This window comes from Typopeltis vanoorti, chromosome 18 (genome assembly GCF_054136105.1).
Source record: "Typopeltis vanoorti isolate ZY-2024b chromosome 18, IOZ_Tvanoo_1.0, whole genome shotgun sequence".
NCBI classification, from domain to species: domain Eukaryota; kingdom Metazoa; phylum Arthropoda; class Arachnida; order Uropygi; family Thelyphonidae; genus Typopeltis; species Typopeltis vanoorti.
The window spans coordinates 74,272,951-74,291,215 of record NC_143566.1 but is presented as its reverse complement, the minus strand read 5'-3'; the positions used below and the strand labels follow the sequence as shown (position 1 = coordinate 74,291,215).

Here is an 18,265-nt window from a genome sequence, read left to right as displayed (position 1 = left end):
TTATATGCTGTCCTATTATATCCTAACTAAACACACTATATATTAAGAAAGCTTAACGATAAATTTATACAGTTTCCTGTTATCCTTATAAATTAAATTTAAATAAATAACAAATAAAATTAAAAATTTATTCATAAATAAATCGGAAGATAAAATGTTGTGTGTATGAATTGTTAACATCGCTTGGATACATAATATGCAACTGGATGACGATAGCGCACTCTAGTGATGTTTTGTAATATTAAGTTATTAGAATTTGGCAGTTTACAAGTATTATCGAATTGATTGTGTTCTCAAAGGGCCCTCATTTCACATCAGGTATTCAAAGATATTTTTGATTATCTGCATTTATTTACTGATCACTAGCTGTGAAAGTGACGATAAAATTACTTGCTGGGTGAGGAAATAATAATAATAATAATAATAATAATAATAATAATAATAATAATAATAATAATAATAATAATAATAATAATAATAAAGACTGTTCATACCTAATCATCTTGTATTTGAAAGCTAAATGAATACTGTTTGTTCTGTCAATATTTTCATAAACATGAGACACTGAAAACATCTGCAAACCAAATATTTTCATGGAAAAGGAGAACATATTTTAATAAGAGAATCTGTTGGTTTTTGAGTACTTCAAGTGAACACAAAGTACGACGATATAATATTGCGTTAGGACATGTGGTTTCCACTATTACAAGCACGTTTTGTTTAATTCTTCTCTGAAAGATGTGATTTTTAAACATGACATTTACATAAATCAGATTGCGTAATAAGATTATGTTCTCGATACCGTAACTTCTTGAAAAGTTAAGCTAAAGAAATATATAAATTGTATATTAAATTTCGAAGATTTGGAATGATGTCAAAGAAGTATTTTCGGAGATTTACTCTCCAAACGGGTGCCTCAGAGGGATTTGAGAAGTGTATCTGAGCAGTTCGCTGCTCAGATACACTTCTTTTGAAAATAAACTTCCAACATATTTAAAAGAATTTGTAATAATACTTAGAAAACTTTTCTGAATCACCACAATCCCGAATGTGCTAATATAATTAAGTAGCGCTGTGTACGAGAGTAGGGAAAGTTGATTCTGGGCGCAGCTGTATGGATATGTAAAAAATACTTTCTGGAGAAATACATTACCAGTGCTGGGGAGTTTAATATCAATTTAATAAGTGATTTGTTTCATTTGTTAGTAACTTGCCAGAAAAACTATGTTATCTACCAGTTACTATTAAGGTTATTATTCATCGGTTATGGATCTTTGTAGCGCATTTCTATAATTATTTTATATTTCTCCGATCTTCTCTACATCATTATAAATAAATTTTGGTCTTTGAATTCTGCAATATTGTCCTTCAATAATGCAATACAGTGGAACATTAGATGTAAATTCGTTGATAACATGCACAAATAACTTGTCTTTCCATTACTTTTTTATCTTCCGAAGAACCAATGAAACAACAACAATGGAAGTTATGAAAAAATAAACAATCTAGAGCAGGGGTCGGCAACCGGCGGCCCATAAAAGTTGACCATACTTACATGGCATGTGGCCCGTAAAATTTTGTCATCAAGAAAAGACGTTATGGACATTCAGGAGGACGTTATCTACTACTCAACTGTTGGACGGTTTAAGTATAGGTGATGTGCTAAAAATATTTTTTAATTTACGTGAAGAAATAGATATTTTCATGACGGAACACGAAAATACTTCCCATAACTATCGGATAAAAAATGGATTATATCTGTTGCATTTATGGTAGATATTACAACTACCGTAATGAACTTAATTTGACCCTGCAGGGCCAAGGTAAATTATTATCAGAACTGTTTTCTGATATAAAAGCTTTTGAAAGCAAACTATGTCTGTTGAAGAAATATATGATAGAAGAAAATCTACATGATTATATGTTGCCAATCAGCATCTACAGTTGGATTGCAAACACAAAACGAACCTTTTGTTGGTATTATTGAAGATTCACAAACGGAGTTTTCAATAAGATTTGTGGATTTTCATAAAAATAGCATGGAAGTGCGATTATTTTTGCACCCTTTCAATGTCGACATTGATGACGTACCAAACCGACTATAGACGAAAGTTTTGAAATTACAACACAATGAAACATTAACGAACGCATTTTCGTTAAAAAATATCTAAAAATTTTATCGATGCTTACAAAAATTTGAAGGTTTAATCATTTTCGCAAAAAAGATGATAGTCGCATTTGGAAGCACAGACATATGCGAACAAGCATATTCTGCCATGAGTTTTAGAAAAAAAAAAGAAATTTTCTTCGACTGACTGACGAATATTTGCATGCTTCGATTCGAATTAGGTCAGTATTTCTCAACATTTTTTGGATCATTCCCCACCTCAACGTCTCAAAGATTTTGATGCCTCACCCCCCAGCATAATAGTCAGCCAAGTTCTGAAAAAAGTATAATATAAATATGTACATGTATATTTTCTAATTGCTCCCCAAAATATTCAAATTTTCCCCTTGTGGGGCGTACGCCCCACGTTGAGAAACACTGCTTTAGGTTATCAAGTGGATCTAGGTAATTTGACTAAGCGAAAACAATCACAAAAGTCGCATTAAGCAAGGACACACATATTGTGATACATAAACGATATTACTTTGTTTTTACGTGATAATAATTTTTCATTGAGTTTCATTTTCATATCTTGCATTTTAAATATTTCTGTGTGTTTTAAGATTGATATAATAAAAATTGATAACTTAAGTATTTTTTTCACTCACCATTTTTTATTAACTAAAACGCTTGCGGCTCGATTATTAAAAATAAAAGTTGAATGTGGTGTGCGAGTCTGAAAAAGTTGCCGATCCTTGCTCGCATGGTATCAAGTACTTGTAATATTCATTTTTTATTTAGGTTGTTATAGTACTGATAATTTAAAAGCTCTTATAGTTGATTTTGCTTTTTGTTTTATTTTAGTTATATTTTTACTTAAAGTGGTTTTTTATCAGAAATCGATATTGTTTAATAAATGTTAAAGTGCAAGTTTGACACATTATTTCTAATATTATGCTCTCTGTGTGTGTCTGCAACATTAATTTTAAAGATAGTCAACTAACATTTGAAGAAAGTCAACTTATTCTAATATGTCACTGAAAGTGTAAACCAAGTCAAAGAATTCATCATGATTAAATAAATAAAATCAGGATAACTCATCTAAAGATAACATGCTTTCCTGATTAACTTGAAGAACACGAAGCAAATAAAAATATAGTAATAAAATATCAGCAAAACAAGATACTACTGTTCCCACGAACTGTGAGTCAAAGGAGTGTTATGAACGAGGATATAAAATTGAAACTTGCCTTTGTATACGATTTAGGAAGATGAATAGTTACATGAGGGGCATTGTCAGGAAAAAGGTGACGCTGATAATTATTAGGATAACATCGTATGATCAGTAGAGTTCACGCTTACATTGAAGTAAGCGTGAACTCTACTGATCATACGATTTTAATCGTCAACTACGCGTATATACTGGCTGGACCAGCAACAATCTGCATGCCTCAGTCTGCAAAAAAAATTGTTAACTTTTACAGATTTTTTTCATTTTCACACCTAATCCTATCTGTTGACTTTTTGAGTTTTTTTTTTTTTTACTTCGAATTTGCCATTCATATAATGTTAATGTTTTGTAGTAGTGAGGTATTATAGCTCTAGGCAGGCTGAGGAAGTGTATTGTTGTCATTTAAATATTCGCATCCAAAACCTGGGGATTTTTAGACCATCAGTTTTATTTAAATTTAACACGCTTTGCTAAAATTTTTGAACACATTTTTGTGTGGTGTAAGAGTACAGTGCTTTTCGAATCAATACTATGGAAAGTCACCAAGGTATGAACACGGCTTTCCAATCCACCATTATCTGCATGGAGATAATTTCCAGATAAACTGTCCAGAACATTAGATTTAGAGATCTATCAATCACTATTACACATCGAAAAGAGTACAGAATGACTTTTCGCTTCACAGGACATTTCCATTACTTTGCAGTCCAGGTTCTGTGTGCCTTGGCTTATGAATCGACGATATGTATTCTTTGTTTTTAAAGGCTTTCAAAATTCATGGCATATAACTTGTCGTGGAAACCCATTTGGAGTTGCTTGTATTTGCTCGTATCTCTATATACAGATTATCTAGGATCTCAGAGCAAGATGATGTAACCAGCTTTCTGAAGAAGAAAGACAGTTCCTGTCAGTCAATATTTTTGCATCCCTTTTCCCGCAATAGAATGAGTGCCCTAGTATTTTTTTGGAAGGATAGTGTATGTAACGCATTTGAAAGATTTCTTGATTCTTATATAATGAAAATTTTCAGTACAGCACATGAAAATGTTTAGACATCATTCTGATTTACTACTGAACATTGGATCTCATATAATATCAAATTCGCCTAACACCCTGCAAATGCTACGAAATATTTTGTATTCCATCCTAAAAATCAAGCCTGCGGATTCAAAAGAAAACAAGTAAGCATCTGTTTTACGTGTTCGTCTTGGCTCTTACAAAATCAAAAGCATAATAATTCTCTTACAAAATCAAATGAAGACTATAAAATCATAAGCTCTTCTTCCTTATAAGATCCCTTTTAATTCCCTTGAAGAGTGCCTTGAAAACATACGTGGTAGTCAATGCATTCATTCGCAATTAAACTTTTATCTGGGGAAAACTTAAAACATTGGCCATTATTTCAGTTCATCTGTGACTACACTTCTTTCTCGTCCATATGCGCTGCTGTAATCCTAAATTTAAAATGATCGTCTGGCATTATTCTTCTCTAACTGGTGCATAAATAACTATGGCAAATCACTCAAATTATCAAAATTATTAGTCCTTATAAGGACTGGCTTAAAGGGGCGAAGCAAGAATGCTTTTCATATTCCCCGTTATCTGTAGAGGACAGTGTAGGGATAAGATGTTATTGAGCTATTAAATTAAAGCTCTGATCATGGCAGGAGGGTAACAGCAATAGCCGAGCCTCAGTTAGAACTTCATTGGCTACAGCATTGCCATCCATTACCCTGCAAGGGTATTGGATTGAATGAATCAATCACCGCATCTCACGGTCGATTGTTCCACCAACGATATTTATCAAAATTATAGTCCTTATAAGGACTGGCTTAAAGGGGCGAAGCAAGAATGCTTTTTATCTTCCCCGTTATCTGTAGAGGACAGTGTATGGATATGGTGTTATTGAGCAATTAAAGCTCTGATCATAGCAGGAGGGTAACAGCAATAGCCGAGCCTCAGTTAGAACTTCATTGGCTACAGCATTGCCATCCATTACCCTCCAAGGGTATTGGATTGAATGAATCAATCACCGCATCTCACGGTCGATTGATCCTTCCAGACCTATCAAAATTATCTATTCACCACAAAATATATATAAATTCATTATACGAATTAGTAAAAGGTGTTGGAATAATATTTACAATTAATTTTCTTTTTTTATATAAATAAATTATTTAAAATACATTTATTTTAGTATTTTTATTTTTTTAATTGTTTTTAAATATCAATATAAATGAATAAAAAGTTAATTTTAAATTATATTAATTATAAAGTCTACACTATGGTGCCAAGAAGTTTTTGGAAAAATCTGATAGCAAGAAACAAAATATTATTCCTTAAGGACCACAAAGAAAAGGCTCGATTACAAAAGCGCTTGACAAACACGTTGTTAAGAACTTCGTCGAGGTCACACACGTGCGCAAGCCACAAATTTTTGGAAAACTAATGCATTATGAGGTTTTTCAATACACGAAAATAGATATGATAATGGACTCCTGATGTTAGTAAACAGCATGCGCTTACAAATATTAAATATGAGTGAAGTTTTTTCAAGCTATTCTTAGTTGAAGAAATGATATTATTAGATCGATGAGTTGGTGTAGTTGTGTATTTAGCGTTATAAATATTTATTTTCTACTGAAACACAAATCTTATCGAACATATCAACCTTGGATTACCAGAGCATTATTCTTTTTATGAAAACAGTTGTTAAGGTAACATAATAGACTACCAAATAGAAAGGACAGCAGCCAATCATCATAGCAATACAGACAACATTATATGAGGAATAGGAATAACAAAGAGAAATGAACAGCCCACGAGATTTGTTTGTAAAGATTCGTGTCTGAATTTTTGAACTCATGTTTTTTTATTTTATCAATACATGTATAACGACTATTGGAAAGAAAGAAGAAACATGTTAACATTGTCCTTGTACATTACGTTGTTATTTGGTCATCCAGAGTTGTATCGCTGTGGTTTAATTATGAATGAAGATTATTACAAAAATAGAAATAGTGGATGAATTAAAGGACTAAATTCTTCTCTGAGTTTGCATTTGATCGTGAATGAATGCTAGCTGCTTGTAGAATTGTGAGAATGAAAACAGCTGTCCACAGCAGCAAAGCATTGTGGGTAGATAGCATTGTGGGCTCACAGTTTTATGAAAACAAAGTACTGCGCAGGCGTAAAACAATTTTATTTTTTCCTCATTATTTGTACGTATTTCGTAACATGTGACTTTTTATTCTCTGTCATATTAATTATTTATTATATTAGTACGTTTATCTTACAGATCACAATATATTATTATTAGTAGCAGTATCATTAACATAAATAAAAAATTATAATTAATAAATACGTGTAGTACTTATTAATTATATATATATAATTAATTATAATTATATATATAATGTACTCATTTTAATAAATTATCATTTTAATTAGCTTCATAGTAATTAAAGGTTTGTTAATGCCTGGTGATAGACTTTGGATGAATAATAAATGGTTAAGAGAATGGGTGGAAGAATATTTATATTCATGGCCGTTTTCAAAAACGGAACGTTTCAGTGCAGTGAGAAACTTATGGCGCATGACATCAGAGATATTTCTGTGATGTCATGTGCACGTCTTTTCTGGCATGAAAATGTTTATCAAAATTATCCTGACAGTTAAATCGTTCTAAAATGAACCTCCTTTCACAAAACTCCACGTTGAAATAGGAGTATTCTTCTGTGAGAGTGGTTCTGGTTACCTACTGACCTAATAAGTTCCTTATTGCAACACCTACCAATGTCATGAGGGTTTCATAACTGTACCAACTCTTCGTACAGTTTTCGTATGTTTCTTGGGTATATCCAAGAGTATACTTATGATTTTAAGTACACCCCATGTTTCATTGCTATACTTATCCTTATAGTCCTTATAAGGACTGGCTTAAAGGGGCGAAGCAAGAATGCTTTTCAGCCTCCCCGTTATCTGTAGAGGACAGTGTAGGGATAAGATGTTACTGAGCTATTAAAGCTCTGATCATGGCAGGAGGGTAACAGCAATAGCCGAGCCTCAGTTAGAACTTCATTGGTTACAGCATTGCCATCCATTACCCTCCAAGGGTATTCCAATCACCGCATCTTACGGTCACTCTCCTTCATTGCTATACAGAAATATTTTTTCTTACATATGCTATTAAAATATTAATTTTTTTATAGTTAACGTAGGAATACAGGTTCATTTTAGAACACATCATTTATTACTTATTACATTATTATTAATAATTCAAGTATTACTATTAATTCAATATTATTAACAATTATCAATGCACATCATTAATCTTGTAAACGATGTGTCGTAAATGCTTCGTATCCATATCATCCTGATAGCATCCAATTATTATTTCCGTTTCAATGATGCGTCACTTCCTGTGTTTATGAAATATAAATGCTTCATTCTTAGTATGAGAAATTTAGTAGGGTTAGGAATGTACCGTGTATTTAGTCCAAATTTTGGTATGTCTGAGATTAGGGCGATTTAATTATGGTTGACTAAATGTTAGTATTGCCACATGCTTGTAGTCGTTTCTCTCATCTTTTTATTTATTGATTGCTTTTTATTTTTATTATTTTTTTTTAAATCACCGACTGACTTTTAGCAATATGGCGTTTTCTGAGTTTTCAGATAAAATTTAACAGAAAGATTTATATAAAAAACTAGCGAATAAAAATGAGTAAAATGTTTTGAAACTCCAGAGACTGTTTTCCTTTTATTTCTAGGCGAAACTAAATCTAAGTTATTATCAGCCAGGTTAGAGTAATAAGACTAATGCTCTGCCATTTTTTCGCTTACTCAGAAGAATGAAATAAAGAAAGAAAAAGAATGAAGAGAAAATTAAGAACAAAGAATTATCGAAAGACAAAAGATATTACAAAATGCTGAAAACTTTTTTATTTTAAAAATTGTAATAAAGGTTAGCCTAGTGATGTTACTGATGTAGAAGATAAAATTCTCCCCTGTGATGACTGTAAAAGATTTTTTTAAAGACATCTATTGATTTTTCATCATATGAAGATATAAAGGAAGAATAAAAGATAATTTTTTTTTGTTTATACTCAAGTCCATGAAATGGTTTTTTTTTTTTTACATTTCGTTAAAAACAGTTGGCAGATATTAAGGGGTCGCTATTGCTTGTACTTTCTCTCTGAATGTTTTTACGTCTCAGATAATTAATTTAAATTGAAAAAAATCAAGAAAAAATTGGAATATTAATTTTTTTAAGTATTCCTATTTTTTCAGGCAAAATATAGGAGAACATATGGAGAGTATTATAAATCTATGTCTTCAAGAAGAAACTATTTTTAAATAACTGAATACTGAATTCACAAACTCTTATTCACATCAACTAAATATCGCAAATGAGTATTTTAAAACGCATTTTCTGTGTTAGCTACCATAAGGTATCTATCACATTGCGTGTTACTACTTTACAAACTATTCCTTAATTAGGTTTTCACACACGAAACCTACCTGCTTTCAAAGGTCAACGTTCCTTTGAGATAATGGATCTCACTACTAATAAAAATTTCATTCTGTTAGCGGCTATCTCATAAAATCCAGAGGCTTTGTCAATCTTAAGAATAACACGAATTTTTAGTATCGCTACAACATTCTTATAGGTAAAGCGTGTGTTCTGAAAATTAATTTTTTTTTATCTACCCTAAAGCAGTATAATTTACATACAAATAGGTGAGTGAACCCTAACAAAATATATTTGGGAAAATAAAAGAAGTTCAACAGTAGTGTTGGCTGTTTTGTTTAATTAAACACTTGTATATTCCACGTATATATATTTTATCTTATTTTTATGTAAATTTTCCCGTATAATTTACATACAGATCGGTGAGTGACCCGCACAAAAGCACATTCGTGGCAACAAAAGGATACTGAATAGCACTTGACTGTTTTTTTTTTAAAATTAAATAACTCTCAGCAGATATCTTGTATTATAATATAGTACACAATGGTAGCAATTGATCCCTTTTCAGTTTTTGTAAATATAATAGATAAAAAAAAGTAAGAAAAATCGGAAACAATATTTTGTTAAAAACAATGCAAAGGACTGATATCTTAGAGATTAACTCAAGATGTTATGAATATTTTTTGGCATTTAATTGATTAAAACCATTAACTTCTTCTCACTACCTGTTGTAGACAGAGTTCGTTCAGTGTATATTTGAAGAAATTCGCCATCATTGTAATGAAAGCCGATCGAATTCTGTTCAAATCCCTACACTTTTAAAAACGATCGCTTTCCATTACAACATTTCGAACCATTTCTAAGGAGACGTGTTTATTACATTCCAACAAACAAATTTGAGCTATTTTTAGCAATTTTAATGAAACAAAATGGCTATGAGGTCGTAGGTTGAACAAGAAGCCAACGCATATCACCATAGCAACCAATCTGCTTACTCAACTCTTAACTAATAAGTTAAAATTATCATTTTCATTATTTGAAGAAAGATATTCAGTATCTTAAAGGGTGTCACAATGATTTCATCTGGAAATTTGTCAAAATTGTAGTAAAATGTTAACAAATACATTAAAAAAATTATATAATAATTTGTGATTTAATAAAAAAAATCCATTATTATTACAAATTTTAGCATTTATATTTTAAATATACAGTTTTTAATCCAATTTACCAATTTAGGACATGTATTTTTCATCGAGGTAACTCGATATGTATTTTAACAATGTACATATTTGTACAGAATCCCCAATATTGTGTATTAGGGGATTTTCTCAGAAAGTATTCAATTACCTGACGTTGTGCAAGATTTGAAATCAAATGGCGTTTGTTTTCCACGTATAGTACTCGACCTATATCGGGTAGGCATAGGTGAAACTGTAAAATGAGACAGTGCTGTGTCCATTAAGAGAAAAACCGGTTTGGAGATAACGTGCTGAAAGCAAACGGTTTTCCACAAGTACACTGATAGTGCAATCATTTCCCGCTATCTGTTGCTTCCTGACTACCGCCAGGTTTGTGCCTGCCTTTAGGGCATCTAGTAAACTTCATTTAAAGGTCTTTCGATCGAGATTTCCCACTCCTCGTAAGTGGAAACCGTAGCTACAGATTTCTACAGCTTGTGCCTATCATATATCAAGAGAAAAACTAAGACTTACCTGGTAAATATCCCCGATTTGCAATCGTCAGCCACCGACGCCTTGGAATATAGCACACAGCCCGGTTGACAGCAATGTATCACCCCGTCCAAACAACAGCAGTTCCACTGATCGGCGCTGTTATACTGATGCTTCTGGTAACCCTGGCAACAGGTAGGGATGAACGACACACGAACTAGAGTATTATTTGATTGCAGCAGTTATATTTTCGGGGGGAGAAAGAGTGAGTGAGTGACTGAGAGAAAGGAGATTGGAACCCTATTTCTTTAGATCTGGCACAGTCTCTAGAGTTTTAAGTTCACCCGTAGGGCCTTTAAAAACACTGTCATATGCGCGCGCACAGAGACACTTCCACGAGTTGTGTAAGTGGGAATGTCAGAGTAGGTTGAACTATACCTGTTACTCGTAATCCTCATGTGAATTTGGCTAGAGTACTGCTTATTTATTTTGGCTACAAGCTTTTTAGTCCTTCGATTGCTATCAAAAGAAAACTTACGTCTTGGTAGATTGATGTCTGACATTTATGGTAATTTGATGGTTTGAGATCAAAACTTCATTATCTAATGGAGTAGTCTGGTCGGAGTGAACTTTATACTTATATGTAATATTTGTCATTAATATCAAGCCTCCCCCCACTCTCTCTCAATTATAATAGAGAGAGAGAGATAATTAAAAAAATGAAATGTCGAAACAAAATGAAAGATATGTCATTTAAAATAAATTGTCATAATATTCATTCGTTGTTGCTATGCAACTGTTGCCTGGGCAACCCACCTCATAACAATTAATGTGATTTCTGTAACTTTTGATATCTCGTCGCTAGTTTTATTTTCTCCTTCTGCTTGTTAACATTTTTGTGTGCGAATAAATTGGGATTTCTATGGATATTATTATGGATAATAATATTCATAATAATATCATGGATAATAATTATGGATATTATAATTATTATTATGGAAGTCGCATCTTTATTATTCAGTACTTCATTTACCAGATTGAATGTAAACACATTTTATTATTATTATTCTACATGAATTTGCTGAAGTTTTTTTTTTTTTCTGGAGAATACTCAGAGATTTCTTATTATCTTCTAGTAATAATGAGTATCGGTGTTTGACACGTATACATTACAGATTTCTGAAGGAAGGCAATATGCGAAATAGCCTCTGTGTCTCTCAGTATAATAAAAGGCACGTTTCATTTGTTTGTTTACGACTAAGACGGACGTGATATAATGTTCATGTGTTTAGACAGTAACTAATGGGTTTTGTTTAGGTATAGCGATCAGCAACGTTGACTTCACGTTAATCTAATCTCACGACCGCGTCATATTTCGTGTCGTGAGACTAGATGGTCTCTCGATGCTGAACTGCTATAGAAATGCATAGAAAACTACGATTGAGTTTTTCTTTCTCTTTTTTTTGTATCTCTCACCCCTACAAACGAAAGGTTGGAATCTTATATTAATATTGCAAACCTCCAATTTTACCAGAGCTAAATAAGTTGGTATTTAAAGGTGAGTTAGTCGGTCTCACCTTTAAATACCAACCGGCCCGTGAACACACGCAGATCTACAGTCAACACATACTTTAAATCCCTCATTGGAGAGCTCAGCCGGTCCTAAGGGACTGATGAGGAAAACTGGGGGAATCCCACACGACAATAACATCAGTTGTATTCTATACTAGAGATCAAATATGGCTTACATTCCCCTAAGGTCTTCAGTAAAAGATGAAGGTCACCTTCCTGGTAAACATTTCTCAATCACACATCCCACAGTGGAATTCGAAGCTACGTTCAAAGCCTTAGAGTTAAAAATAGAGTTTTTCTTCTCACAAGTATCATGTGGATCAATCTTGATGGAAAACTATATCTGATTTTTAATACTATTAATTAATTTAATGGAGAACTTTTTATTTATATTTAGATAACAGCAATATACAAATGCCATTCAAAAATTTTACAAAAGTAATGATATGGAATGAGGGATATTTTAATGGACTCCTACTTAAGAAAAGTTGTAAACCTGTAGGTTTACAACTTTTCTTAAGGACCGTTGATGGGCTAAGATTTTTATATTATTATTATATTTTAAATTCATGCATCAACAAGGAACTGTTTGAAGCCACTCAATCCTCCAATAAACGAGACTGTAGTCCCTCAGTAGTGATGATGATGAAAATCTACTCCACCTAAATACAATCGCAAACATCCATGACCAAACGCTGGATTCGAACCTTCAGTGTGTTAGTTGAAGATCGGGTATGCCAAGTACTTTGCCAACCTAAAGCAGGGAATTAATCCAATGTAATGTTATTTCACAATTTCTTTGTTAACTGATATTCTTAAATTTGAGTTGAAAGGCCTGAAAAAAATAAATGAAAGAAATATGATAAATATGATATTTTTTCCCACTTACAAAGCAAGACAGTCATAAACCTTTATTTATAAAGTATATTTCTTTTTTCGTTTCTTTTTTTTCAGGGGAATAGGAAGATAAGAACCATAAAAGTATAATATTCGAATGGCAAAAAATTTATTACAGTGACATTTGTACAATATGTTTTTTACACACCTTCCAAATTTAGGAGCGTAACGCAATTGCAAGGACCACAGTTGGCTTTCGGTTGGAAATATTCGAGTTCAAATTCTGTTCATAAGGATTTTCAACTAAACGTGGATTAGCTAAACAGGAAACCAGCCGAAGAACACAGTTAACAGATACAATTTTCTACCTTGGTAGCCTTAGTTACTTTGGTAGTAAATGTAACCAAACTCGAAAATCTGACATTCACATAAAGAATCTGATCTGATCCTGTGGCTTCCTCTCTTTGAGAGGGTTGCAGCTGATTACTAAGGAGACAGTGACTCAAGATAATAAAGATATTCATTAGGGTCATCAAAGCTTCGTTTCACAGGAGTTTTGATAACTAAGGATCAGGTAATAATGTTAGAAAATGATTGTTTAGGGTTAATGACAATGTATTAACTCGAACAGTTTAGTTATTTATTATTTTGTATGAAAACTATGCAGCCTTCATCTGAGGCTTATTAAGTGAGCTTAGGTTTTTTTTTTTATATTAATTCCGCCTACAAAATGTTTTAAAATCTGTAAATCGCAATTACTATCGCGGGGGGCATTGTCTTCCGGGTTATCTAAGGGTTAGATAATTGCGAAACTATATTAGAATCTGCTCTAGAGAATAAATAATGAACTTTTACAAGTTGCATCAGACTTCTAACAAGCAAGCATGGTCTTGCACTAGGCTATGTAATTATTACTTCTCCCCCTTTAAATATATCCATGAACATTCATGTCACAGTAGGATTCCGTGTCGATTGGAGAGAGGAACCTGCTGAAATTCAACTAATGATGAATTTAAGTCCTCTCATACAGATTTAGCAGTTGTGGGGTGTTTCCTTCCTCCCAACGCACACATCTACAGACACGCTAATACACCCCTGCTATCCAGACTTGGATAGGATTTGTATGCCAAAACTTCATATGTCGACCTCGGCAATTTTTTTGAACTTTGAAAAACAATATTCAAATATAGATAAGTCAGCAAAGAATTCACATATTTTTGGAAACAATTTTCGATACGCCATTTGTTATTATTATTTTTTTAAAATTTGTAATTTGAATAAAAAATATATGTAAAGAATTAGTTTTTCACTTGTATCGAAATATTCCATTTTGTTCATTGATCGCCATAATCTCATGGCAGCCTATTTTTGGCATTCAATACTCTCACGGCAATGCTAGTATAATTTCATATTTTATTCAAAATGCGTCAAAAATCTTTTTCTCTTTTTTTTGAATACTACACATTTATTAACTCATCAAAATCATAAATACGACCAACCGTTGAACGCTATTCTCATATTTGGGGAGGGGGGGTAGTACCTGGAATTCGTTTTCTCCAGGATCCTTAATTCAATATAGAAAGAGAGTTATAGGTTGTTTAATGATCCAGTGCTTCCCAGTCGACTTCACTCTATTTCAAAAGACGCTAGAACTCAATTTATAGCAGCTTCCAATTAAAGTTATACAGTTTTCATACTAGTTGTAGCGTCTTTTGAAATAGAGTTATTGGATTAGAAAAAGGATTAGAAAAAATAAGGATTAGAAAAAGCACACTCTTAACGGTTGGTCAGAAGACATTTGTGTTTTCTTGTAGGAGGAAAAAAAAAAGCAATTCAAGCAACAACAACACGAGACCAGTTCTTTCATCACTCTACATATACTTCATCATACTTTATAATTATGCTTCAAATCTACGTTCGTTTATCTAATGTAATCAGACTCATACGAAATTCATCGCTCAAATTTCTATAATTTTAAACACTACATCGCTGCAACAACGGTCCCTGAGCATGAATTTTTCATAACGTTGGAAGTTAACTTTGCCTTTCACCTTTCGATTGCCTTTCACCAAGAGACATAACTCTATCAAGGTGGCAAGGGCATGAAATCTTTTCATTATCCCTGAATATAATGTAGGTACTGTCAAATGCATTGAATATTAGCATTATGTTTGCAGTGAAAACAGTAGCACCAGGTGGAAACTCCTTTCATTAATCTCTCCTGTTTTTTATTTCTTTTTTTTTATTCTTTCCATACATGTTTATACACGGAGACACATAACAATACTGACATATTCAATGCAGCAAGATAGGATAATCATTTTACATAAAATTTAATTAATCTGTCATCCAGCCATTATAGCCACTTCACTTTGTTTTAATTTTTATGATCTCGAGAAGAGCCGGGTTCAGCCAAATGCAGCCAGTCCTGATATCTCTCTTATAAAGTTCAATGGAATCTCCTCTTCACCTGCTGTCTGTTATAAATTCATCAAATTACAACTAACTACCCGATTCTCATAACTACCACGATACAATCTATCTATACACGTACTTAACTTCTTTGAATACCATTGATTTTCTTGACGTCCATTAAAAATCTTAGCGAGTAAAGCAAGTAGTCATAATCCAATATTGGTCTGACTGAAGATGGCTCCAAACCACCAAGCCCTTTGACTCTACTCTACGCATCACGTATACTGTCATCTATCAGTCAACCAATCTTTTTCGCCCATTTCGCTATGACATCTTCACATATTTGGTACGTTTTGATCAGTAGGTTGCAGAACTCTTTCTAAAATCTAAATAAATCACATAGCCATAATGGAGGTCTATTACGTAGATTTGTCATAACCAATCACTCCTTAACGAAACTGTATTCGATATGTTGATCCCCCCTCTAAACAATGTTCTGGATATGATTGCTTATTAATTTTTCAATTAAATGATCGTCAACACTCCGAAGACGCATATCTTTAATTTTTCACTTTATATGATAAATCATCCTTACGAATGAAAATAACCTTTGCAAATTTCCCGTCAGAAGGAAGTATTTTCCCTCTCAGCGATTCATTAAAGATGACCATAGGTGGTTTAATTAACCATGACATACGTCTGCTTACCACCAAAGGAGATATGTCATCCTTACCTCTAACTTATCAACTGCCAAGTGTTCTGTTCTTGCTTAATTTATATGTTTTTCATATCACGTTTAAAGACGCATTATATTCTGATAGGCATACATTACACAACTGGAGCAAGTTGTATGAATCGGTACTACAAGTATTACAAATCCACATTTTCTACTAAAAATTGAAAATTAAATCTCGACCACGCATGGTTAAGAATGTATCGAAGTATCACACCTTACTTATAATCACAGGTCACTGTTTTTTTTTTTTTTTGGCAAGATGGGTGAAGTAAGAATGCTTTTCATCTTCCCCGTTATCTGTAGAGGAGCTATGAGCTGTGATCGTGGCAGGAGGGTAACAGCAATAGCCAAGCCTCAGTTATAACTTCATTGGCTACAGCATTGCCATCCATTTCCCTCCCTGGGTACCCATTTTAGTCACCTCATACGACATGCATGGGCTGCAGTGGAGCTATTCTTATCCCGGCCACCACACGGGGTTCGTCACTGCTTTTTTTTTTTTTTTTTAGCTACATGGGTGAAGCTAGAATGCTTTTCATATTCCCCGTTATCTGTAGAAGAAAATGGATGGATGAATGGAGTATATAGGGCTGTAAGTTCTGATCATGGCAAGAGGGTAACAGCAATGGCTCCAGCATTGCCATCCATTATCCTCCCTGGGTAGCCATTTTAGTCGCCTCCTACGACAGGCATGGGCTACAGTGGCGATTTTAAAGTAAAGCCCTGTTTAAAAATTGGAACGATCCTTAGACCACTCCACAGTGGCCGAAAGATTGTCCAACTCAGCGTTGGCCCACTCAGTGACAGGCTCACCCTACCACCGAGAAGAGCCGCTCATATATGGGCGTCAACCGACAAGGCCCCACTTGGGCCATGCCGGAAAACACCCTCTCCGAAGACTCAGAATGCTCTCTCAGGCACCCCCCCTGAAATCTAAGCCCCCTCAACGGGAGCAAAATTTCGGAAGAAACCTAAGAGAGCGAAACTCTCGAAACTCTGCGTCCCAGTTCAGTTGTCTCTTACTACATGCATGGGCTTCAGTTGCACTATTCTTATCCCCACCACCACACGGGGTGTCACTGCTTTTTTTAAATTTTTGGCTAGATGGGTGAAGCAAAAAATGCTTTTCATATTCCCCCGTTATCTGTAAAGAAAATGTATGGATATGGTAATATAGAACTATAAGCTATACTCATGGCAGGAGGATAACAGCAATAGCCGAGCTTGAGTTAAAACTTCATTGGCTGCAGCATTGCATCCATTACCCTTCCTGGATACCCATTTTAGTCGCCTCTTACGACATGCATAGGCTACATTGGGACAATTCTTATCCCGGTTTTTTTTTTTTTTGGCGGGGGGAGATGGACTAAGTCTTTGATTCTTTATCCCTTCATTTGATTGAAGAAAATCTGTGTGGATGGGGTGTTATTGAGCTAAAGACTCTAGTCATGGCTGGGTAACGGCAATAGCCGAGCCTCAGTTAAAACTGCATTGGCAACAGCATTGCCATTTGTTATCTTGGAATTCCTAAAAAGGACTTATTCTACAATCAAAAATAACGGCAATAGCCGAGTCTCAGTTAAAACTTCATTGGCTACAGCATTGCCATCCGTTACCCTGGATCTCTCCCTTTGGTGATCAATCTCCCACCTATCCGGGTTTTCAACTTCAATTTTACTGCCTCCAAGGGTCAAGCAAGATGCTTTTCATATTCCCCGTCTGAATGGATACAGTGAAGAAAAAAGTTTATGAGCGATATGCTTGCCCTGAGAGGGCAAGGGGATTATAGATCATTTCTTGAAATCAGGATGGCTTTAGGTCTTTTGTGTTTGTACAGATCCATTTCATCATAGTCAGCAGCTTGTTGCACCAGTGGATTGGGATGTGTAGACGTTTTTAGGAAATACTTTGCTGCAGGAGACTGGAGGAAAGAGTATATACGGAATGTCTGTGTCCTGATGAAGTCGAATAACTCTGACAAACCATGGAGAGTTCAGAATCATACGAAGGCACTTGTTTCGTACTCGCTGCAGTTTGAAGATATTAGTATTAGCGGTGTGGCTCTATGCTGGCGAAGCAGATGTGATTATAGGACGAATCATCAGTTTGTAGAGGAGCAGTTTGATTCGGGTGTGTAATTTACTGTTTATTAGGGGATAGAGCTGGGCGATGGCTTTTGATGCCTTTGCACACCAGTCCTTGATGTGGTGGTTGAAGGATGGTC

General features: G+C 34.0%; 2 protein-coding genes across 2 annotated transcripts in view; one reads left to right on the top strand and one right to left on the bottom strand.

The window, feature by feature from the left end:
- LOC150096809 (melatonin receptor type 1A-like) overlaps positions 1-10,251 on the bottom strand; it is a 111,530-nt gene extending 101,279 nt beyond the window's left edge. The window contains exon 1 of the mRNA XM_090408022.1: positions 10,159-10,251. The gene's annotated coding sequence lies outside the window, so the exon portion shown is untranslated. The remainder of the gene's footprint in view (positions 1-10,158) is intronic.
- Positions 10,252-10,341: 90 nt separating this feature from the next.
- The window catches only part of LOC150096807 (U-scoloptoxin(19)-Tl1a-like), a 42,018-nt gene continuing 34,094 nt past the window's right edge, over positions 10,342-18,265 (top strand). Inside the window, exon 1 of the mRNA XM_090408023.1 lies at positions 10,342-10,676. Within this exon, the coding sequence (XP_090264149.1) occupies positions 10,598-10,676 (79 nt within the window). The 5' untranslated portion in view covers positions 10,342-10,597. The remainder of the gene's footprint in view (positions 10,677-18,265) is intronic.